This window comes from Stegodyphus dumicola, chromosome 2 (assembly GCF_044657685.1).
Source record: "Stegodyphus dumicola isolate Sdum_Otavi_A_Nest chromosome 2, ASM4465768v1".
NCBI classification, from domain to species: domain Eukaryota; kingdom Metazoa; phylum Arthropoda; class Arachnida; order Araneae; family Eresidae; genus Stegodyphus; species Stegodyphus dumicola.
Genome location: NC_140769.1, coordinates 237,918,211 through 237,943,769, shown reverse-complemented (window position 1 = coordinate 237,943,769; position 25,559 = coordinate 237,918,211). Strand labels below are relative to the sequence as shown.

General features: G+C 36.5%; 1 protein-coding gene across 5 annotated transcripts in view; it reads right to left on the bottom strand.

Annotated features, from left to right (window-relative positions):
* The window catches only part of LOC118184736 (protein sprint-like), a 309,002-nt gene that overhangs the window by 201,595 nt on the left and 81,848 nt on the right, over positions 1-25,559 (bottom strand). The window contains exon 1 of one of the 5 annotated variants that reach the window (XM_035354468.2): positions 3,489-3,724. The exons of 3 other annotated variants lie outside the window; for them this stretch is intronic. In XM_035354468.2, coding sequence (XP_035210359.1) covers positions 3,489-3,515 — 27 coding nt within the window. In that variant the 5' untranslated portion in view covers positions 3,516-3,724. Of the gene's footprint in view, positions 1-3,488; positions 3,725-25,559 lie in introns of those variants that run through there. One more of the 5 variants, XM_035354490.2, reaches the window with a different exon arrangement.

The window sequence follows — 25,559 nt, the reverse complement described above, 5'->3', positions numbered from 1 at the left end:
CCTTCTACAATATTATTTGTTTTATGTTTTTCCTTATAACAGTTCCGCATTTCCTCAAGAACATTTTTCATTTTCCAACATTAGATTGATTTTTTTTAAACATGTAATCAATTATTTCAGTGGCAGTCAATTTCTGTATTTTTAAGGGCCAATTCTTGGGTACAATATTTTTCGTTTAGCAAATATTGAGGAATGTGTCTAGGAAACCAACCATATGAAGATTTTTGAAATATTACAAATGTTCTTTACATCAAGACAGTTCTAAGACGGTTAGAAGGATGAAAATATACACAGATTCCGAAATTCAGTCAAAAGTGATAAATTTTATTAACTTATATTGTAGGCTACAGGACTAAAAATTTCCTTTTGTACGCACAGAAAAACTGAATGAAAAAGGATTTATAGGTTACTATAGGTTACTCTGAACCTTCTTTATTTATAGTAGATGGCAGCTCAACACAAACCAGTCCATATATTTTAGCCATGTTTAGTTTTTTAAGACCCTCATTTTTCAAAGAAATCTTCCAGATTTTTTTAGGGTATAAGAGGAATTGTTTGAAAAGAAATTTCTATCTTATTTTTTATTGTATGTTATTCTCCTCATTATATATTAGTTTTAAATTTTTACCTTGAGATCTTGCCTAAAATCAAACGGCGAACCCTAGGTGTGCCCAGAACGGGCTCAACGATAATCTAGGACAACTGAGCGTCTGTATTCTTTGTTTCTCCGCATCTCATCGGTCAATTCATTGACAACAATGCTCGTTTCAGCACTCTTTTCGAAGCTCTATTAAATCAGTGTGCCACTTTGGGCACACCCACAGAATTAAAACGATAAATGCTATCTTCACAAAATTTTATTTGTGTACTTCTCTAGGCCTAATTAGACTGCCTACCTTTTTTTTAAATAAAAACTTCGACTTTAAAAGGTAGCGTGCCGGAAAGGGTTAACAGTTACTTTCCGTTTCTGGATGCGTAAATAAATTGAGTGACGTAATAATAGATGTTTTGTTTATTTCCTGGTTCAAATGAACGCAACAGCGCACGAGGATGCCCTGCCTGCAGAGGCAAACCGTGAAAACTCATTCAGCCATCTCGTTAACCAGGCTTTAATCTAAGTTGAATTATCAGAATTCAGCGATTTTATCCACTTGGTTATTGCTAGGCCAATGAATGCTTCATCAAAATACTTCAGTATTCTCTCGACTTTTTGTACCATTACTTGTTAAAAACCTTGGGGATATCTCATGAAATTCGCTCAAAAATGAATAAAATCGTTTCTTCTAGCTATAAAATGAAATACGACACACATCTGAGCACATATTAAAATTTTCAGCACATATCAAATGTATAAATAATTAATTGCAAATTAATTGCTCACTCTGCAACAAAATATCCAGCTCGCGAAGACAAATGTTCTGTCGCTTCTTTAGACTACTGCCAATAATTTTGCCAATAAAACGGTTAAATTTGCTTGTTATATATATATTTTTTTACGAATATTGCATGAAGGCGAAATGTGATTAATTTATAACAACAATAACGACAGTATGTTTGCATTTCTCCGTGATCTAAAAAACGTTTAGTAAACGTGGCATTTATCCTACAGCTCTTAAAAGTAAGTAAATAAATAAATAGAATAAGTAAAGCGCAATCCGCCTCCGCTCTTCACTTTATTTTCTTAAAATGGTTATAAATTTTAAACACGTTTTAGTGGCCTTTACGCTTTGTATCCAGTATTTGCTACGCGAGCATAATTTTTTGTCATCCACGAAAACAAAATTTAGCTTCCTTTAATGCTTGTATACGATACTTCCCCGGCAATTTATCTGGGAAATCCATTTATCTCCTTCATTCTGCTCTGAACGTCTGCAGCTGAATTCTACGGCACTTAAGGTCACATTCATTACGGTTCTTTAAACTTTCATGATGTAGAATTTTTTTAATTAAATCGTGTTCGGGAAGTAGAAATACGAGTAAATTTCAGTTTAAAAGTGAGTAACCGTACATAAATTTACAGGCATAAAAAGATCTCAATATTACAAAAAATAAGGAATCTGACATACTTAATCTTTTCCTAAGATCATAGCTGTAATGAAACCTGCAAACAGATACAATAAAGCATATAAAGACTATCTGCCTACTGAGTAATAGCTTCGTGATAGATTTTGTATTGGAAAAAAAATTAATGATACAGACTTCCGCGAAATTTTTGAAAACATACAGCTCGCATTTATGATGCCCACACACAAAAACAACTAAACAGCCGATCCATCCTGCCACTAGGAATTAAAATATGGTTTGAAATTAAATAAACAATTTTTACATTTAATTGCAAATTGTTTAGATAAAAATAAATATTTTAAAATTCCTTTGCAATTCTTTAATAATAGTCTCGGGTGAGTCAAGTATTTTTGATGTCAGCATAGCATAGCGCATTTTACTGTGTTGCCTTCGTCATCAAACTTTATTTTTGACAGCGTGTCACTGCATTTTCCTTTCCCGAAGTGTGTTTTATAATTAAACTTTTGAAGTGTCCAACGGATCAACCTTGGCGAAAAATGTTTTCCTGAATATAAACGTCTGCGGCCGCATGGTGTGAATTAAGAACTTCTAATTTTATATAAAAATTTCATTTTAAATTCCCCGAACACATAAATTTACAGCATTTTTTAAAACTATGCATACATATTATCTCCACTTCAGATTTATCCAAAAACCAATAAATAATCAAAAGAAAAATCAGATAAACAATTTATGATGCTCTAATTTTCAATTGCTTGGTGTTTAACCCACTAGCAAGTGGTGACCGCACAGCGATTCATTGCTCATAACTGTCAATTTTATAATAGCATTCAGTAATTTTCTTTAAAAGTACATCCAGAACGATTATTACCATTTTAATCGTAATATAGTACGATTAATGTATTGATTTCCTATAATTAAGAAAATTACCAATTTGTTCTTGAAATCAAAACAGTGAAATAAAGCAGTATTTTAAAACATTCAATAAAATAAGTTTACTTCAAAAGTAAGAACACACGACAATTTCAATCCAAATTTAAATTCTTACTATTTGCTCCCGTCAATTGCGGCCATGATATGCGAACTGTAATTTTAGAAAAGGGCATTATGAATAATGTGAGTTTCCCTCTATCACGGCCAATGACCGCTCCTAGCGCTTTAGACTTCCTATGAGAAACTAGATTAACAGTAGAGGCTTCTATGTGATTTTCAAGCCCATAATCCATTTAGAAATATAATCCTTCTTAAATTTCTTCTACTATGTAAATTAAATTATCCTTAACATGTTAATGACTATTTACAGTGAAAACATTCGCGACTAGTATGACAAAATTCAATGATCCCTGCCTTCACTGAACGAAAAAAACAAATTAATATATTTCGTTATTACAGTAACACATCAACTAGATCATCATAATATTATAGCTGAGAAAGGTGCTAAAGTCACACTGCATTATACTTACCGAAACCAAGACTGCAGATCCTTCCATTCGTCCTACATGCGTAGCTCAAATCACAAGGGAAGAAAAAAAAAATAGTAATAACATGCACTATAGAAACTAGAACCACGGGAACAAGTTCACCACTTTCTCTTCCACGAGATCCATGAATCTGAACTATCGAAGGAATATCCAAATCCGATATCACGTTGACGTCAGAATTACCCGCATAAGACCATCCCGTCTCGTACAACCAACCGCGTGAGTCACAAGCAAAGCTACTACTAATTCTTCAGCCTGAGAGAGAGAAAGCATTGAGCAAAAAAGCGGGTCAAGTAACAGAGACTGCCAAAACCTCTTTTCCTTGGGCTTCGTTCTCCCTGACTGCGGAAATCACGTGGCGCATTGTTTGGTAGACAGAAAGCAAATGCAAGTGCGCTCATAACTTGCTTGAGAACACCGTAAAGGGTTAAAACAAAGATCTATCAGAAATACCTCTTAACTGAAAGGTTATAATATAGCCGGACTTCATCATTTGAGAAACATGGTCATTTGAAAAATAGCGTTAAATGTAAATGCGGATAATACAAATAATCTATCTTAAGAAGGATAAGAATAACATTCACGAGAAATGCATTATCCAATGAATTTCAGTGACTAAAATGCAATTCATTGAAGTCTGCTAATAATAGTCTTAATCAAGATACTCTGTATTATACATATGTAATGATAAAATATAAGTGGACAAAGAAATTGAAGAAAATGATAAGTACTATAAGCACAACTAAATTTAAAAATAATGTGTAGCCAGCACATGACCTCCGACACTTTTACTCGATGTCTTAACAACGAGCTTAGGTATCACTTCCAATTGATCGTTCGTAAGCAAAATCTAATTTATTGTTCCAATAAATACAGAGATCTGCAATACGAAATTTTGGATTATATTTTATTAGGTATGACTGGCCTTTAAGAAATTTTGAATAACATTATATTTTTTTTTACGGAAATCTGCTAATAAACTTCATTAAAATTCCAGTTTATAAATTTTAGACAAAACCTAATATGTTGTTGCCATTGATTATTAAAGTCTTAAATAACGAAACTGAAAAGTTCTGGATTATATTTTAATATAGTTTTTCATTAAAAACTGCTATTATGAACTTTAGGTAAAGTACCAGTTTGCAGAGACACTAATTTATGCTTATCCATTATCTGATTTTTGTCAATATCGAAACATTACCTCCCTTATTTATGTATATAGGTTGGTGAGAGGTAAAAAGGAACTGTACAAGAATGTGAACAAGTAATACTACTTGGAATTTTAGTGTTGCTGCAAACAACAAATGTAAGTCGACATTGTAACAATCATCCGAACATCCGTTTTTTAACTCCTTTATTAGTCACATGTAACATTTAACCTTATATTATCATTATTAATTGCTCTGTTTATATTTCTGAATCTCCCAAATGCGGTTCACGGTATACATTGAGGTGATTGGTAATGGTTGAATGGCTATCATGCATTGCGACCCATAATAAAAAAGCACATGACACACAATACCCATTATCAGATTCATTTTCATCTCTTATTGTGACTTACAGTTACTTTACAGTTCATCAATTTTCCTCATTTGCTTCGTGTTCGGATGATTGCTGTAATATCAAAGCATATTTAAAACTATTTAATTAATTTTCAGAATCAAGGACAACTACTTTTTTAAGAGGGGATACATATATTTATCTCGAATAACATACGAAAATGAATACACAAAAATACGAAATCTCCTTTCCAAGACACAGTTAAGGCTAAACAAAGTAAAATAACGAAGCATATTACATTTTAGTTTTATTTTTTAAACAATATTTAACATAATCATGCCTTCTTTCAGCTTCATTAAGAATTACTTTAGACCTAAAACTAAGTTTAATGATGGAACCTGATGGAAATTAAGTTACGGTAGGAGCAAAATAATTTACTTAGTAGGGAGAGCAAGAACGAAAGTTTGAAAATAAATCTAGCTTCTGGAAAAAAAAAAAACTGTTTGTGGCAATAAATTTTCTACCCTTCGATTAAATTAACTCTTGATTCAATTCCTTACATCTGTTAGAAAAGCATTAAATTAAAAAAGCAAGTATGGGAAAGCAAGATTTAACGAAGATTAGCTCTGCCCATTTCCTTCAAAGTCACATCATAAAATTCCCTTTGTCGTTTTTTCCTAGAAACCATAACAATGTTGAAAGAATAATAATAATAAAAAATTCAAATTACACGTTTCACAAAATAAAACATTTTAAATTGCTCGCGAAACATTTTAACTCCCAATTCAACTTTGAAAATATCAATGCGACAATGATTAAGACAAGAAATACTTGTCTTGCATACAGCTGATATCAACTTGAATCACGTATACTTTATGACTGGAAAAGAAACAAATACACATGCAGAACAAAAAATTCTGCAATGCACAAGAGCTAGTTCCAGTTATATATGTGAGCCAATATGAAGAACAGCTTAGAAAATTATTATCATAGTGTTGCGTGCGTACGGGTTCGTTATGAAATGAATGCACAAGTCCGATGAAAAATGAACAAAAATTTATTATTATCACAACAAAAATGCTTAAATTTTCTCAAATTATCATGCAGTATTACAATATCTCACAGTAGTTTTCTTTTGACTACTCAAATGTCCAATAGAACGTAATTCAAAACAGCTAAAGAACGCTAATCCGCGAATTCGCTACAATCAACAACAGTAGTTTTCTAAACAACAACAAACTAAGCAACTACTACAAACTGAGATGTTTTCCTCCTTTTATAAGATTTTAAAATCACGCGCTAGAATTTTCCAGTACTTTCTCGAAATAAAAAGAGATATTTATTTATTTAATGCACGCGCTCTTGTATTTTCAATTTTCCGGCTTAGCTTTCTTTTAATATTCGTCACGCGCTGCACTGCGCGAGAAATAAAACCATTTAATTTCTAATTGAACTAACATTAGCTTTTTAAATACCAAATTCGTAACACTGCCCCCTTCCCAAGGACTGCACGTCCCGGGCAGTACAATCCCTGGACAGGAAGCAAAACTTACAACTGTGGCATAAATGCATTAATAAGCATTACATTACAATAATAAACAACATGAACAATAAATGCAATACATAAAACAAATCAAATGCTATCAAATACAAACCAAATACACATTTAAAAACAAAATGGACCATGGTCTTATACTATTTACAATTATTTACATTATGTACTATGGCCATAGTAATGAGCTAACCTGTCGTAATGAACGACTTTAGGTTTAGAGTTCGAAGACTTACGAATCCGAACCACGACGTCATTCAGCCTGTTTAGGACTGTGGACGGCCCATCCCAAGGTGACTAATTTCGGACAAAGTCCTTTCCGTCGAGTCGGATTCCACAACCACACCTTGTCTCCTTCGTGGAATTGATGTTCAGTAGCTCTTGTGTCGTATCGGGTCTTCATCTTCTCCGTCGCCAAGTTGACTCGCTCTCGTGCAAAATTGTGCATCACTTCAAACCGGGCCTGGAGATCTTGAATATATTCCTCAGACGATGAAGGAGCATCCGGAGGGCGGCCAAACAATAGATCACAAGGCAGACGAAGGTCAAGACCGAAGAGCATCTGTGATGGAGAATAGCCGGTAGTCTCGTGGACAGCACTGCGGTAAGCCAGTAAAAAGAGTGGTAATTTCTTGTCCCAGTCCTGTTGGTTTCTGGAAACCACTAATGAGAGGTTATTAAGGATGGTTCGATTGAACCTCTCTACCATGCCGTCCGACTGGGGATGCAATGGCGTCGTTTGAGTTTTGTCAATGCCAAGTAGTTTGCATAGTTCTTTGATTACTGCCGAGGCAAAATTCCTTCCCTGATCGGAATGTAACTGAAGAGGCACTCCGAACCTGGAAATCCAGTGCTGTATCATTACCTCAGCTACTGTGACTGCCTCTTGATCAGGAATAGGATAAGCTTCAGGCCACTTGGTGAAGTAATCAATGACAACGAGTATGTATTTGTTGCCATCAGCAGTTCGTGGCAGAGGTCCCAGGATGTCAAAGGCGATACGTTCAAAAGGCGCACCTACGTTGTAACGTTGCAGTCTGCCTCGGCTGCGTTTCCTCGGTCCTTTCCGACCTGCACAGGCATCGCAAGATCGGCACCACTTTTGCACGTCATTCTTTGCATTATTCCAGTAAAAGCGCTCACGAACTCTCTGTAAGGTTTTCATAATTCCAAAGTGACCTCCTGTAGGGCTGTTATGTAGTTCTTTGAGGACATCAGGAATCCGGGATCTTGGAAGTATCAGTTGCCATCGGAACGTCTTCCCATCATCCGACTCGAATTTCCGGTATAAGACGCCGTTTCGAATGTGAAGTGAATCCCAGAATGCCCAGTATTGTTTTGTTGTAGGACTACAGATAGAAATGTCCTGCCATGTAGGTTTTCTGTTTGATGACTCTATTAAATCAAGTATGGGTTTAATGTCGCGGTCTTCCAGCTGGTCTTTCCTGACTTCATCATCACTCCACGGGTCTCGAGCAGCCGATGTTGATGTTGTAATTTGTCTTGCGACCGGAGTCAGCAGCTCGTATTTCGCTTCCACCCTGGAACAATATCGGCAGTTTTCTTGGCAAGGTCTTCTAGACAGGGCGTCGGCGTTTCCGTGTGATGATCCCTTACGATGACGGATAGTGATGTCATATTCTTGGAGTCTCTGTATCCACCTGGCTTATTTGACCCTCAGGATTTTTGAAATTTAAAAGCCACGCCAATGAGGCATGGTCCGTGCGGAGGAGGAATTTTCTCCCGTATAGATAATGATGGAAATGTTCTACAGCTTTGACTATGGCGAGCAACTCTTTCCTTGTGACACAGTAATTCCTCTCCGGTTTAGACAGGCACTTACTCCAGTAAGCTACTACACGTTCTTGGCCGTCTATTTCTTGGGACAAAACAGCACCGACACTTTCATTGCTCGCGTCGGTGTCGAGAATAAATGGTCTGTCGAGCTGAGGATACGTCAGGATTGGAGCAGATGTTAAAGCTTCCTTTAAGTTGTTAAATGCATCCTCGCATTCCTTTGTCCACAAGAATCTTTGCTTGCTCTCTGTCAGCTTGTGAAGTGGTCTTGCGATGGAAGAAAAGTTCTTCACGAATCTCCTATAGTAGGTGCAAAGCCCTAGGAAGCTTCTCAGCTGATGGACATTTTCGGGACGCGTCCAGGATTTAACCGCTGATACCTTTTCAGAATCCGTGCGCACACCTTCTGCAGAGATGACATGTCCCAGGTAAGTCACTTCCTTTCGAAACAATTTGCATTTAGCGGGAGTCAGCTTCAGATTGGCCTCTTTCAGTTTCTGAAGCACCTTTCTAAGATTTTCTAGATGCTCTTCAAAACTCTTTCCGACGATGATGATATCGTCCAGGTATATCAGACAGGCTTCGTAAGAAAGGCCTTTCAAAACAGTCTCCGTAAGACGTTCGAATGTTGCCGGCGCATTACACAGTCCAAACGGCATCACTTTGAACTGCCAAAGTCCTTGTCTCGTAGTAAATGCCGTCTTTTCTCGGTCATCAGGATGGATTTCTACCTGCCAATACCCACTCTTTAAATCAAGTGTTGAGAACCACTTGCTTCCAGAAAGAGTGTCTAGAATGTCATCAATTCTAGGAAGAGGGTAACTGTCTTTCTTCGTAACCTCATTCAACCGGCGATAGTCAACGCAAAATCTTGTTGAGCCGTCTTTCTTTCTGACGAGAACGATGGGAGATGCCCATGGACTCGCTGAAGGCTCGATGACATCGCCTTCTTCCATATCTTTAAACAGTGTTCGCACCTCTTCCTGTTTAGCAAACGGTAGACGTCTTGGATGTTGCTTGATCGGGGGATGATCGCCAGTATCTATTCTATGTTGTGTCAAACTAGTTCGACCCACGTCAGAAGACGAGCGGGAGAAAACAACTTGAAGATCTTTAATGACGCGATCGGCAGCATTTTTCTCTTTATCGTTTAATTGTGCATTCTGCAATAACTCCGATGTAATGCTCTCTGAGGACACGGATTCTGGGATGTTACTCTTTTTTTTCAACGCTGGTTACTGGAGTACATGTTGCAACCACTTCACCTTTCTTAATAACTCTCGACTTTTCAGTTACATTGGCGACTCTCACCGGGATAACCGTTCTGAATAGGTCGACGAGTGTTGAGGCTACTAATACTCCTTTTGGGATATTACAGTTATTGGGATATTCTATGATGCCGTAGCGGAAATTTCTATTTTCGGCTATGGATCCAGGAAGTAAAATTTCTGTTCTTGCCGGTATTGTAATATAGTCTTGTGCTATGATTTTATGGACAGATTTAACTTCTTCATCATTAACGAGAAATAACGCTATGTCCTCAGATGTAGAATGCAATTCGTTATTTTTAAAATCCAAGGAAAAATTGTATTTCCTTAGAAAGTCCAATCCGAGTATGCAAGAATCAGTGATCTCTGCTACATATGCCGTGTGATGGTAAGCGGCACTTCCAAACGTGATGTTAACATTTACTTTTCCGTCGATGTCGATCTTCTCACCGGACACAGTCTGGAGGGTAACGCAGGGCGGCGTCCAGATAAGTTTGTTTCCTAGTTGTTGAGCCAAATCTTTTCGGATGATGGTGACGTTGGCTCCTGTATCTATAGTCATATTGCACGGAACTCCATTAATATGTCCTATTATGAAAAGTCCATTACTGCCGCCTCTCACTGCAGAAATCTGAAGCGCTTTAAACGGGGGCTTTTCATTATCTGGCAACCTCCGCCCCGCGAGATGGCCACTGATTAGTTTCCCTGCTGCTTGTTAGAAGCGGTCTTAACATCAGTACCCTGGGGTGTTTTGCAGTTTCGTCGTATGTGTCCTTCAGCACCGCAGTTCCAGCACTTAACGGTCGGTTTCTTCTCACCAATATTCCGTCTCAAGGCGTTCAGTTGTCTAGTTAAATCGTCAAGTCGAGCGGTGACTTGATCCCCTGGCTCCTGGACTTGAGCAGTTCTGACTGGGTGGCGGTCTCGACGAGTGGCTTGCTGGGCTGCCTCAAATTTCATGGCGTACACTAGAGCACTTTTTAAATCTTTTACATCCGCCATTCGTAGAGCTTTCTGTATTTCAGTATCTCGGATGCCGTCGATAAAGTATTGCAAGGACAGGATTTCCCTTGTTTCTGTCGGGCATTCCGAAAAGGCGAGATGGGACAGCCTTTCAACATCCGCGGCGAGCTCCTGAAGTGTTTCGGTAGGCTTCTGTTGACGAGATTTTAATTGGAGCCTGCTGTAGTCTTTTAAACACTTCTCACCAAAGCGCAGCTCCAATGCGCCAGATAGAGCTTCAAAGTCTAGTCTCTGGTTTTCGGGAAGAGTCTGCAGGATATCCGCTGCATCTGCTCTCAGAGAAGCGACGAGATGACAGGCCTTAGCTTGGGAATCCCATCCATTCGCATCCGCCACGATAGAAAATTGTGTCTTATACACCTGCCAGGAGGTCTTCCCATCATATGTGGATAGCTTCAGAGGTGGACGAGCAGGCATTGGTAAGAATTTAAAATCATCACTCCTGCTCCCTGCCGACGCTACGAATTTCTTTAAAGTATCCATTTCTTTGGCAACTGCAGAAACTCTCTCGTCAATTTGTTCTTTTACAGAAGAAACTCTTTCTTCTATTTCTTCTTTCACCGAAGAAACTCTTTCTTCAATATGTCCAACTTTATTTTCAACTGCGTCAATTCTGCCTTCCATAGCTTCAAATTTATTTTCTATTATGCAAGTAATTTCTCTTTTCATTTCTTCTTGACCAGCTTGAACGGCTTTCATTTCGTCCTTAACGGATTCCTGGCCCAATTTCATTTCTTCCTTAACGGATTCCTGGCCCAATTTCATTTCTTCCTTAAATGATGCTTGGCCAGCTTCCATCTTTTCTTGGAATGCAGCAAAAGCACTAATGAGCTGTCTCAATTGTTCTTCCATCGCTCTTGTTATTGGCATTCAAACCCCACTCCTGACACCAAAAATTGTTGCGTGCGTACGGGTTTGTTATGAAATGAATGCACAAGTCCGATGAAAAATGAACAAAAATTTATTATTATCACAACAAAAATGCTTAAATTTTCTCAAATTATCATGCAGTATTACAATATCTCACAGTAGTTTTCTTTTGACTACTCAAATGTCCAATAGAACGTAATTCAAAACAGCTAAAGAACGCTAATCCGCGAATTCGCTACAATCAACAACAGTAGTTTTCTAAACAACAACAAACTAAGCAACTACTACAAACTGAGATGTTTTCCTCCTTTTATAAGATTTTAAAATCATGCGCTAGAATTTTCCAGTACTTTCTCGAAATAAAAAGAGATATTTATTTATTTAATGCACGCGCTCTTGTATTTTCAATTTTCCGGCTTAGCTTTCTTTTAATATTCGTCACGCGCTGCACTGCGCGAGAAATAAAACCATTTAATTTCTAATTGAACTAACATTAGCTTTTTAAATACCAAATTCGTAACAATAGGTTACCAATATTGCATCTACCAATTTTAAGTAATAACAGGAGGACCGCGAGAAACTTATACTAACTTTATGTGATTGTCCAGCAGCAGTATACACATAGGCATTCACCGCAATGTATAATATGGGTAATGCAGACACTAGTGACCCTGAAATATAATGGATTCTGCATGTAGCCTTCTAGGTGCTACAATCTCAGAGCTCTGATGAGTATTCCGGTGCCCATGATCTGAACATCCTTTCGGGCGGTTATAACCTGATGCTGCTAATGCAGTAATTGATAATTTTACGGGTATTTCAACTAAATTAGGCAATTCTATTAATGTAGATACATATAATGAAGACATAAGGGCAAATATGTTTAAAAAAAGATAAAGTCGATATGTTTAAAGAAAATAGCTGTACAAGGATGGAATGCCGGCTGCTGGCGATCCTGACGACTAAACCGAACACCTAGCAAAGAATATAGATTCAAGTCAAAGAAAACTGCAGTTTCTTAGAGGTAAGTAGTAAGATTCTTATTATTTTAAGGCAAGCGACCCCTCTCCTCTTCGCAAATTCTTATTCTCCACTTAGATAAAAGGGAAAATAACAGTAATGTTATTAATAACGAAAATAATTCTAACGAGGTTACTCACGATTCTTAAGGCTTTAAAAAACCTGCTAGAAGGGTCAAAAGACGGCGTCAAAATAAAATATTACAGTACATCACTACTAAAAATCAATTTGATATTCTAAACTTCCAGACAGTGACTAAAGTAATGATAATGCTAACTCCTCAATGCAGCTGAGGAATATTCCTAATCAACAGCACAATCTCATACCTGTTACGATCAAAGTTCCAGATGGAATTGCATTTTAGGATTTTTCTGCCCTACTCTCAAACAAGACCAATTCGGAACTCCTAGCTAAAAGTCAGCGGACAATTCCAAACATTCTTCCGTAAACGGCAGATGATCACAGAACACTCTAACCTTATTCCAGGAGCAAAATATCCAGCATTATAAGGTCAACCACAAGCATACATGTTCCGTCAGTGTTCTTATCCGTGAGTTTGTTATCGATGCCAATAAAATTAACTCAGAACTAAGAGTAAAAGGATGCTTAATTCACAAAATGGTACAACTGATCAGAAACCGAACTAAGCAAATAATGATGCTTTCTCAAGTGCAGTTAAACCCAATGGATAAAATCGAGAGTGCATATACTCTGTTACAAACCAATGTTTTTCATAGTGACTGTGGAAAATAACATCACTAAGCATCAAGTCCCCCAGTGTCACCATTATCAGAAGTGGCACCGCTCTTCTCATAATTGTTACGTACTCCAGATTCGGGTAAGCTTCAACATGTCCTGTGGAATAATGTCGGAGTACAGACATACTTTAGCTTACTGTTGTGCCGGCCTGTTGGAACCAAACTGTACCATCCAACCGTCTTGCCTGTAACTCTTCCGATCTTCTCCGTTTCGCCGCACTACCCATTGAACGTATTCTAACGATTGCCACAATCTGCCTTTGCAATGAACAACTATGTACGGTGTACTAATTACTTTATTTCTAATTATTTACGGACGTAAGTGTGCCACACATATGCTCAAGCATGTTGGCCAGAGTGCCAACTCAAATTGATAGCACAGTATGCGCCACCCTATATAAGCTCAGTGCACATGCTCACTTCTTCCCTTTTATTTTCATTGCCAGGATAAAAACATTTACATACTCGGATGTGAAGGGAATAGGTTGTTGTTCAATCTTCCTTAACGAAAAAGTTTCTAATAACTCGAATTATTTACAAAATTAGAGGATCCCATCCCTTCACTTTGCGAATGGCGTAGACACATTTGAGAGATAATAGCAAGATGATGGGAAGACGATAAGTTACCATTACGTTGTCCACAAATCATTAGACGTAAAAGTTTTCCTGTGGGACAGCGCCGCCAGTGAAAAATTTGGACGTCATTATTGATACAGCAGAATTTACGCTACAATCAACTGATCGCATCAAAAATGCAGACCAGAAAAATTTGGACGTCATTATTGATACAGCAGAATTTACGCTACAATCAACTGATCGCATCAAAAATGCAAACCAATACATGAATTTAAAAGGAAATGCAAGTTACAACTTAACCGCGCAGACAGTGGAGCTTATGTTGAAGAGCATTTGACGTTAACAACCTTCGAGGCTTCTCTATCGGTAAAAGTTTGTGTACTGGTAAAAAAAAATTATATATATATATATATATATATATATAAATCTTCGATAACTTCTTTAATAAACTTAAAGAATTACTTATTACCATATATTTAAAACACACAACATAAAAACCGGAATTCCAAAAATATAAACGAAAATGAAAATCAAATATAACTGAACAAATTTAGAGAAATAAAATTTTTATATCTTTGAACATACAATACGGAATGAAGGCCGAGGATAAGTTTAATTTTACTTTCAAAGCAGGAATATTCTGGCATAATATGCCAATTACAGGAAGCAAATATACTGGAATAAAATGAACAGAAAGCAAAGATTATAGCCACTCTTTCCATTGTATGGAAATAACTTAAAACACTTATGCAGATAGTTCGAGCAGTATGCGAGGCTGTTTGTTAATACTTTCTTAAGCACTTTGTTAGAGAGGTACAAAGAGATTTCCTGCTTCATTTTAGTACGCTCATTTCTTATTCTGTATTCGTAAACTAGCTTCTTGTTTTTTTAATAAGTTCTGAAATGAATATTTTATTAAAAACGCATACCATGTACTTTATTTCCTTTCTTATAACATAATTGCGGAATTATCGCATTTCCTCTTTCCAGTGCGGTGTAGCTGGTAGCACATCCAGCTAAACAATCCGAAGATCCGCGGTTCAAACCACGGCGAGCGGACAATTGATTTTTCAAGGTACTCGGCTTCGATAATTATAAATGTTGCGACAGTGCGTCGTAACTAAACTGTGTGAATAAAATTGAAACGATAATTCCATAAGACTTGGATTTAGTCGACAGGTTTCATACCTCTCCTTAGTCGCCCTTTAAGTGGAAACGAATACATGAATTATCGCATACCCCCCATGTGCTCTCGTGGCATACTGGCACTACGTCCGCCTAGCAACCAGAAGATCCATAGTTCGTATTTTAGCAAGCGCATAGTTGATTTTTTACATTCCACGCTTCGAAAAACTTAATAGATTACAACTTAAATCTATAATTAATACACGAATATCGTAAAAAAAATGAATCCTCGGGGTTTCAAAACGATGACACGTAGAGTTTTGCTCAAAATGTGATTTTATAATAAAAATAATAAAATTTCTGCGGATTTCCAAATTTTCTTCAGGGGGGGACTGTTATATTCCTTTTTCGCTGAGAAACATGTTGAAATAGTTTAAGGCAATATTGACAAACACCATGCAACGCCATTAAACATATTTTTTAATCCAATGAATTTTAGTAGCTTATTTACCCAACCACTGCCTCATGCGGCCATCCTTACTTCATTATCAGCTTCATTTTACTCTTTGCGCTTTTTGTTTCCTGTTCTTGAATGACTGCATTAAAATAATACAGGATATTTTCATCACTTACATTTTCAACCCCTTGAATATCAGAAATAATTTCCGCAAGATTCGAAACTATTATATCTTCTTCAACTTCAGTACTTGAGGATATCACACATCAGCCCTTTTCCCCAGCCATGCACCAGCGTTAAGTCCTTATAAGGCTTAGTAATTGCATTAAAAAAATGCATAAGGTATTTCTCCCTTCTTTTCCGCATGCCTTCGTAGTGTAACTGGAAGCACGCTCTGCGCGCGTATTCGAAAAATCCGGAGTTCGAATCCCAGCCAGGGCACTGTACATTTATCCAGTTTCCTGACATCGAAAAAAAAAAGTCTCTATGAGTGGTGCCCGAACTAAAAGATGGTGAACGATAATACATCACTGCAAGGATTTGGTGACTAGGGTCCTCCAATCGACCATAAAAAGGGGGAGTATGTAAGGTATTTTCTCCCTCTTTTCTGCATGCTTTGGTGGTGTAACTGGAAGCACGCTCGACGCGCGTTCGGGAGGTCTAGAGTTCGAATCCGAAGGCACTGCACTGCATTGATATAACATTATGACTCTACAAGGTCAGAAATATTTCATACTCTTCAAGTAAAAGAAATGTGCATAGACATCTCAAAAGATTGAAGACATATCTTCGAAAATATTCACAAAGAGTCATTGTACGGATAATCTACAACAACACGGATAATTAGGCCATTCGCGCAATCACAGATGTTGAAACATTGCTTCATTAATCTACCTTGGCACTTAGCTATTTCCTCTATTACGGAATACGCTAGCGACAAATAGAAGAATCCGAAAAAATTTCATTGTGGAAATATTATTACATTTTGCTTACAGGAAAACCAAGCAGTGAATCTTTTGTTAACGATTTTGTCACCACTAATAGCCTCAAAACGTATTGTTTTTAAACGATTCGTTTTACTACACTCATAAGCAATTCGTTTTTATAATCTGGAAGATTAATGGAATAAGATCCTGTCTCGCACGAACTAGTAAATAGCTCCATATTTTGGTTAGACACGACTTTCTTCGTAAAATAAAAACATTTCCCTTCAACGTCAAAAAGAAAACTGAGAATTAAATAGTAAATGATACTAGATAGTAATCATGGAAATGACTACACTTAACGCGTTATCGCCTTGTTGTAGCAACAAGATTACAGTTTAATAAAACTAATTTATTTCATGAAATTACTAACGACTTTTATGCAGCTAAATGAAGATAATGTGCCATAAGAATAAATAATGAATGAGGTTTTACGGGCGTAATATCTGCTATAGGATACATAGTTTTCTCTGTATTTCTGTTTTTCTTTTCTTAGCAGAATAAAGGTAATCATGGAAAATATTATATTTTCAGATTCTGATGGAAATTTATCTATAATATCATAAGAAATTCTGCAAATATATATCTAGCAGCACGATTGACTGTACGGGTCAGATTAAACATCTCGGCTTACTATTATAAAATTATGAGAGAAAATCATTGGTAGCCGCTGTAAGATAGCTTCTCCATAAAGCAGGTTTAAGGCTGCCAGAAAATGGCAAAGCAAGGCAGGGTTGCCATATTTGGCACGAAATCACCCATTTGGCGACAAAATTGGCTATACGCCATAGACGGATCGAGAACATTCTAAAACGAATTCTTACAAGTTTGGCCCAGAATGTTCTCGAAGGCAGGCCAAAGCTATATAGATCCTGCCTGTACGTGAAGCAGCAATTTAGTGTCGAGTTGATCGTCAGTTAATCGCGAGTTGGTGCATCCAGAATGTGCATCGTTGAGGCTATCGAGTGTATCGTCGAGTGCATCGCGAGTTGTAGCGTGGAGAGTCTTGAGAGTACGTTGAGTTCCGAGAACGACCGAACCGAGTCGAGAGCTGTACTCTAGTGCTTTGTCGTGACGCTGTCTTCACTGCTGTAGCCTGATAACCTGAAGACTATATTGCTGATTGAAAGAGTATTTGTTGCAGTTTTTCGACGACTGTAAACGTGTCTTTGGAGCTGTCCTCAGTAATACTGGCTAAAATAAATAAATTGAGTTTTGATTCTTCATCAAGTGTTGTCATCAATCACTCCAAATCCATGAATCCGTAGAAAGCAATATTATGTTTACGTTTCCTGCGCACTACAAAAGAATTCTGTAACATTACTAGAGATATTTGTGAAAACTGAGATGCCACGAAATTTTTAGTTACAACTACATGTGAATTCTTAGTAACGGTTGAAAGAGTACGCCTGTAAAGTTTACACATGTTTACGTTACGGGATACAAAAATGTAGGCAGAAAATGTTTTTCACATGTAAAATTCCAAAAAAGTATACCTGCAAATGATACAGATATTTTGTTTGTAATGTTACAGCAAAACACTAGAACATATATTTGAATCAGGAACCTTTTAATACACCATTTGATTATACAAAGAAGCAGCTAAAACCGGAACACTGGAATCGGCCTGTCTTTATGTGTTTTCCCGCTCGTCTTTAGGATATATTCTTTTTAAAGTTTTTGTAAAACAGTTTGGTAGTAGAAACCATTCAAGTATTGGAGCTTGTGATGATGTAATGATGTTCTTCTAGCACCTACACAGTATTTTGCAGACTATTTTCGCATCTAAAAAAATCCAGGGTTAATGCAATGAAAAAAAAAAAAACATTTAACTGTAAGTTTTCTCATACACAATGATAAAAACTCTTATTTGAGTTTTACCATGACCGCATATCCCTAAAAGTTTTCTGTTTGACAGAGATCGAAGCATTGGTTCCGTAAGGTAAGCGCAGCTTCCGGTAAGAATTGTTTGTGACGTGTAAGTAAGTATATTTTACCACTTTTAAAAGCCTTATTACAGCCACATAGTGACTATAAGTCAGAGCCCACAGTGCTTAAACCACACTGCAGGATGTCATTTAATGACAGTTTGTGAGAAATTTTCCTTCATGTTTTAGCTATCTAGAAGTGCTGACATTACAACAACGCCATAAAAAATGTTGCATCAGGTTCTTCTATTTACAATAAAATTAATGTAAAATTCCTTACCTGCTGCATCTTCAGTGTTCTCAACGCCAGGCGTCTAATAATCACGTTTTCCAGTAAGAGTTTCTATTATAATTAACAGGTCGTCTTATCTTTTAATTATTTATTGAAATAAGACACTAACATACACTATTTACAAAGTAGGTGATAATTATTTTTAGAGAGTACATTTTTAATTCTGACTCTTTACGCTCCTCCGAGCGGTTCCAATCTCGACAGTTTCTCGGAACTTAATTACAGCAAAAGTAAAGGAAGAGATGCCCGCCACCTAGTGGCAAGAATGTGACAACAACAAATCGCTAAACCGTCATAAATCTAAATTCGCAAAATTTCAGCCTTGACTAAATGGCCATGCAAAAATATTCGTTTTTCATCACCCAGATTACCGCTACAATTAGTTTAGCAGCAAATATGCCGAGAAAAGGTTAAGCTGAAAAGTTATAATAAAACAAAAGTCTAGAACTCACTTGCCGGTAAGAAAAAATACCGACAGCGACTTCAGAGGGTTATATGCTGAGGGCAGAATGCCTTCGGGGAGGACTTTCTAGGAGAAACTATCGTATGTTTACGTCTCGTAATGGAAGCACCAATGCATTCAGTCCGTTCAATCAGCCATAATCAAGTTGAGACGAAATTATACATATTTCTTGATTTTAGACATTAGGTAACTGTTGGCTCTAAAAATGGCGGATACAGAATCAATTTGAACAAATGGTTATGGTTATTTGAATATGCCAAAGCAAACGATGGCTCCTGCCTAAGGGGAGGAATGCTATCGTGAAATGGTTCATATTGTTAGGAATTTTGTACATATACAGATAATTTTAGTAAAATTATTGAATTTTTCTGCATAGTATAATATGAAAAGCTTGAGAGAAACGATGATCTGGCGAAAAAGCAAGAATAAAGGGCAAGTCTATTTAACATTTAGAAAATGGCTTAATTTTTTTTGCGAAACTTGGCGACAATTTGTTGACATTTTGGTCCAGTCCCCGTATAACTGTAATGGATATTGTAACTGAATAGCTGTAATGATGGATCCCTATATTAACTACAACCCGGCTCTCATATACCCATCAGTAATTGTGGTCTGGTACTTGCTGCGCATTCAAGCCCAAGCCGACCCTCTTTCCAAACCGAACCATACAGTAATTTCAAGAAACAGAAAGTACCAGAGATTTCTCGGCAATCAGAGGGAAACTGTATAAGACCAGAGACAGTAGCAATTTCTCAGTTGTTCATTATTAGTTTAGAGCTGAATTCGGAGTACTGAGCCGTCTTAGCTTCGCTCTTTATATGCGCTTTGCACTGGACTGCGTTTAACGTTCTTAGTAGTTTGAAGTGTAACTACTGATTGTACTCTGTTATTCTGTTAAGAATTGTACGAGTATTTTTGTAGAATGTTCCAGAACTGCAAAGTGGTTTTTTTTTTTTTTTTTTTTTAAATATATTTTATCAAGCGATCATCGTTTCGGTGTGGATTAAATCTACTACGATCCCGTACGCACGCATCAATATTCACATTTTACATGGGGAAAACCACGAAAACCAACCATACAGTCAACTCGTTTTCTAGACTCGAACCCAGGACGAACTACCAGTATTCAGCAGTCTTTATAACCGCTCGGCCACTGGTGGGGTCACACTATTGATAAAGGCGCGTGAAAACGTTTGTTTGTTTACATATATGCTATACTTTGGGTGTTTACTTTTTATACACATTACATTGTTAGAATCATCTGAGACAGCTATTTTTGGCTCAAAATCACACATTCCAAAATCTGAGCCTTTTTATTTCTTAAGTACCCTTCAAATTGAATTCTCTTAAAGTAAATTTTCAAAGCAGTATTTGAAACACATTCTCGCTGTCGTTTCTTTCTAAACGCAGGAAAAGGGAGGGGAACTATTGTGATTTTTTTTTTCGGCAGCGAAGAAATAAAAAAAGTTTTATTTTTTAAAAAGAGGCTTAACGTAAAAAATTGGTTCGGCAAAAAACATGCTTATTGTTTCGCGTATTCTAAAAATCAGAAATAAATAATATACTTTAACATGAACTACAGCTGTCAAATTATACAGCGTCAAATAAATTTTATGACAGTTAACAAAAAATAAAACATACGCAACAAAGTAAAACAATAATTTCAAAAAAGTATCGATTATTTGAACAAACACGTAAGCGCATAAAGAGTCTGGAGAAAATATCGACCTTAAAAAAACAAAGAGCTCCGTAAAAATGCATCAATTTTCCCAAACAAAACAAAAAAGACGAAGGAGCTCTTCCCCGCAGCCAGTTACTTTAATAATCATCCCCACAGTACTCGAATAGCAACCATTATGACGTCATACGCGCGCATAATATCAAATTTTATACCATTATGCACTTTTATAGCTCCATCCTGTTCTTTGTACCAACGACGTTTATTTTAAAAAAGGCCATTACTTATTCAATGAGACTATTTTAGGAAAATGTTTATTTTTTGAGGGGTGAGGAAATTTCTTTCGCACTCCTGATGCAAAATGAAGCTGTTATGAGTAATAAAAAGATTCTTCTGGAAAAGAAAAACAGTTCGGCGGTGTCATGAATGATTTACATATCCCAGACAACAGGCATAATACGTTTTCCAGTCGTTATTGTAAGCGTGCAGAGAAGAAAAGGAATAAGAATAATAATTTTTTTAAAAAAACCTTGAAAATTCAACTTCAGGGTTAAATAATACACAGTTAGTTATTTATGACAAAAGGGCCTGCCATTTTGAAAAGGTTTCTTTTCATTGAGGGCTTTTTAAATGTACTTATTCTACAAACCTGGAAATTCACGAAAAGCTTCCATCTGGATAGCTCAAGAAAATTAAAGTTATGATGAAATTACAGAATACTTTTGAGCATTCGTACTCAAAATAAGTATATCTGAAGTTCTAAACGTAAATTTCAGAAAAATAATTTAATGCCAATAGATTTCTTCAGAATGTAAAGTCCACGCCATATCTGAGTACCAGTGTTCACCTCTTTATTTGATTTAATGCCTATTTGTTCTAAGTCTGCTCTATTTGTGCTAATTAAAGTTGTATCTGCCCTTTAAACCCTTTCACCGAAGGAATTGCACTCACTTTTTATGTATTTCCCTATTGTATTATATGTCTCTCTTGCAGCCACTTAGTCACCTGCTCGAAAGGCCTAGAGATGCTTGTTCCATCACTCGGCCTGGTTTCAATACAAATTTAAATTATTCCTCTTTTTCAATTAATATTAAAAAATTTTTTTCCCTCATCCCATATCCTACATAATAGTCACCAAAATTTTTCTCACGCTAAACTGTTAACAAAGTTATTCACTGCACTTTTTATTTATACCCTTACTAAGAAATTCACTTACCCATTACAACTTCGAAATTTTTTATTTCAAAATTATAACTTCGAGTGTTTTTGCTTAAAAAATTAGGAACCTCTATTTGTTCGATAGGGGTAGGGCCTCTTCGGTCCAGGTACCCAGGTGCAAGCCGTGACCCCCCCCCCCCGTGAAACCAATATAAATCCACTGTTCATATCTTTCGACAAAGGTAATCATGCCTTTTGAAGTTTGAAGAATCAGCGTAGTTCAAGAACCAGATCCATCCTGTTCCTGGTCTGGCAACAACTTACAAACATATCGCTTTCGCTATTAAGACTCTGAGCAAGCCATACTACAGAAATATATTACAGTAAATATGCTTTAACGAAAGGCTAACATAAGTGTATCAGTTGTTTAACGATTAAGGTGTAATTAACACGTAAAGGCTTTTCTCACATTGATTTTTTTTTTAAATCTACCTTTTATTAACATACTGAAAGGCCACACTACAGTAGCATGCTACAATAAATATGCCTTAACAAAAGGCTAACATAAATGTATAGTTGTTTGATGATTAAGGTGTAATTAACAAAGGCTTTTCTCACATGATTAAAAACAGTTTACCCTTCAACGATGCTCATATTATTTTGCTCTTTGGGCTGATAATTAACAAAGTAAGCTTGAGTTCGACAGTCCGATGAAGCTTCTATAATTATCCTGCTTACACTATGCAGGAGCAAGAAACATCTGTGGATCTTAAAGTTGTTAGTTGCTGGAAACGATGGGTTACCTCAAATAATTCTAGGCTAAGAACAGTGGTGTTGAATAACTGCTGGCGTTCAGTTACACTTATCAGTTCAACATACAAATCGGACCTGAGTTCTGAGATGTTCAGACTGTGCTTTTATTCCATTCAATTAAATACTTTAGAAGTTTAAAACCAAACTTTTCAGGCTGAACATCCTAAAAATGTCTAACATATTCAATAGGCAATGAAATTAATTTACATTTCTTAAATTTAGATAATTTATTGTGCAAGTCCGGTGAATAAAAGAAAAAAAGGTGGGAAATCACCAGATGATCCAGGGTCTCCACATGAATTAGCTCACTGCCAAGTTCAAAGCAATTTAAAGTTGTAAAATAGTTTAAGCTATCTTTATTAATCAATGGATAATTACCCTAGACGACATACTCAGATCATATACCTGTTCAGCAAAACGATCTGTAGGTCTACTATGCCATCCTTCTAGGGCATAATAATTAGGATTTTCCCCCTCGTTTTAGTAATTAATAAAAGATTATGAAAGCACCAAACGCCAGTTTCTCTATGCATTTCTTAAATATATTCTACAGTAACTAACATTTTTGCATCGGAAACTGTTTAACAAATAGCAGTAAAGATAGAATTATTCATAATTTTAAATAAAATTATTATTAGATTAAAATCTATAATTTATTAATAGCTCCTACGATCAATTAAAATATAGACTAATTTTCACCATAAGTTCAGGGTTAAGTTAGAGGAGACTTATTACTTACACAATTATATTCACAAAAGGAAAATTTTATAAATTTATCAGCACACAAACATTTTATTAAGTTACCTATCTCAACCCCACTTTTCTTTTTCTTTTTTTTTTTTTTTTTAGAAAATACAAATGCGTCATTAATGCATTAATATTTACAAAAGTCATTAATTTTAATCAAATGCAATCTCACAAAAAATAAATTAAAAATATAAAAAATAATAGTTTCTTAGAATGAGGTTATTCATACAGATGCAAATAAAGTTTTTTAAAAATACTATACCTAAAAGAAGAATGAACTATCTGGTTTTTAACGAAAGTTTACCTCCATCTCAAATATTATCTGAGCAATCAGTTTGCGTTGGCGTTACGTTGCGTTTTAATCGTATTTTGTAAAGCGATTTTTGGCATTTGAAGAAAGAGACTAGAACACTGTGTTGTAAAAATTTCTAAACAATATCGTTATCAATAAGTACAAGGTATCTGAAATGGAACTGTCATGCTACCAGATTAGAACTATCATTTACTTCCAGTTCTATTGCAAAACGTCAGCTACAGAATATCACCAAATCATACGTATAGCTTTAGGTACTAATGCTGTATCATATGATACTGTGAAGGTTTAGTACCGAAAGTTCAAAAATAAGGATAACATTTAAGAAGCAGAGCGCTCTGGCCGGCCTACAGATGTTCATGAGGCCCGCATGCGAGAACTAGTGGAAGAAGATCAGTACGCAACCACTCGAGCGCTTGCTACGGAATTAGACGTTAGTTTCATGATGGCCATTACGACTAATGGGCATGGCATTTATGGACATGGCATTAAATGACATTTATGCCACGTCCATAAATCTGATGTACAAGTTCAATCGCTGGGTGCCGCACAAGCTGAATCAAGCAGATAAAGACAGATATGTTCGTGCCTGTACAAATCTGCTCGAATATCAATGCAAGGGCAAAATTCTGGATCGGATCGTCACTTGAGATAAAAAGTGGATTTACTTCAAAAACGCAGGGCGAAAAGGGGATTGGTCTGAGCCCGATGAGCCCGTCGGCAGGGGCGCAATGCGCAGCTTTTCTAACAAAAAGATCCTGCATTGTACCTGGTGAGATTGCCGTGGTATTATCCAGAAAACAGTATCCGGAAAACGGTAAAACTCTCGACAGTAAAGCGTTAGAACGAGATGCTAGTCTGTGTTTAAGCTGCTATCAAGGAAAAACGTCGAACTAAGTTTCGGCGCAAAAAGGTAACATTCCATCAAGATAATGCAAGACCACATGCGTCTGGATTCACCTGCTGGACTCAGTACGGACTCGATTGAGATCTTTTCCCCACACCCACCCTAAACCCATATAAATCGCTCCTCCTGACTTCTAGTTTTTTTACACCTGCAGTTTGTTACATCCTGCTGGTACTATCTTCCCTTTTGCACATGACGTCCGAAATGAGGTGGATTTGTGTTTGGACTCGTGGGCACCCAGTTTCTGAGCCGAAGGCTTTGAAAAAGTACCAAAATGTTGGCAGAAAATCATAGATTTGGGTGGTAATTACTACGCGTACTAAAGGTACTGCTTTCATGTTTTTTTTCTCTTAAAAGAACGTTTTTGTGCAGAAAACTTTCGTTGCAACCAAATACAATACATAGGAATTTTGCATGGATAATATCGCAAGCTAAAACTTCAGGAAATATTTTCTAATAATATAAATTAAATATTTCATTTATAATGACTTAAATCCCATTCGTGTACATTAACGCATTACTTGCAATAAAGAATAGGAATAAATATAGGTGACTTATGGTGATGCAGGTACTGTCCTGCATATACTGCCTTTCATATACTTCTTAGAAGAATACAGAATGAGCAGTTAGTCTTTACATATTTCTAAGATTTTCAAAAGTGCGCAGCAATGTAAATGAGAGTCAGAGGCTATTAGATCCAATATTACATATTATGTTATTTTTTATATTAAGCATTATTAAATTTCTGTTTACAATATTATGTATAAATCTTTGTATATTATTATCGTATATTATTTTGCTTTTTTGTTGTTTCCTCATTACACT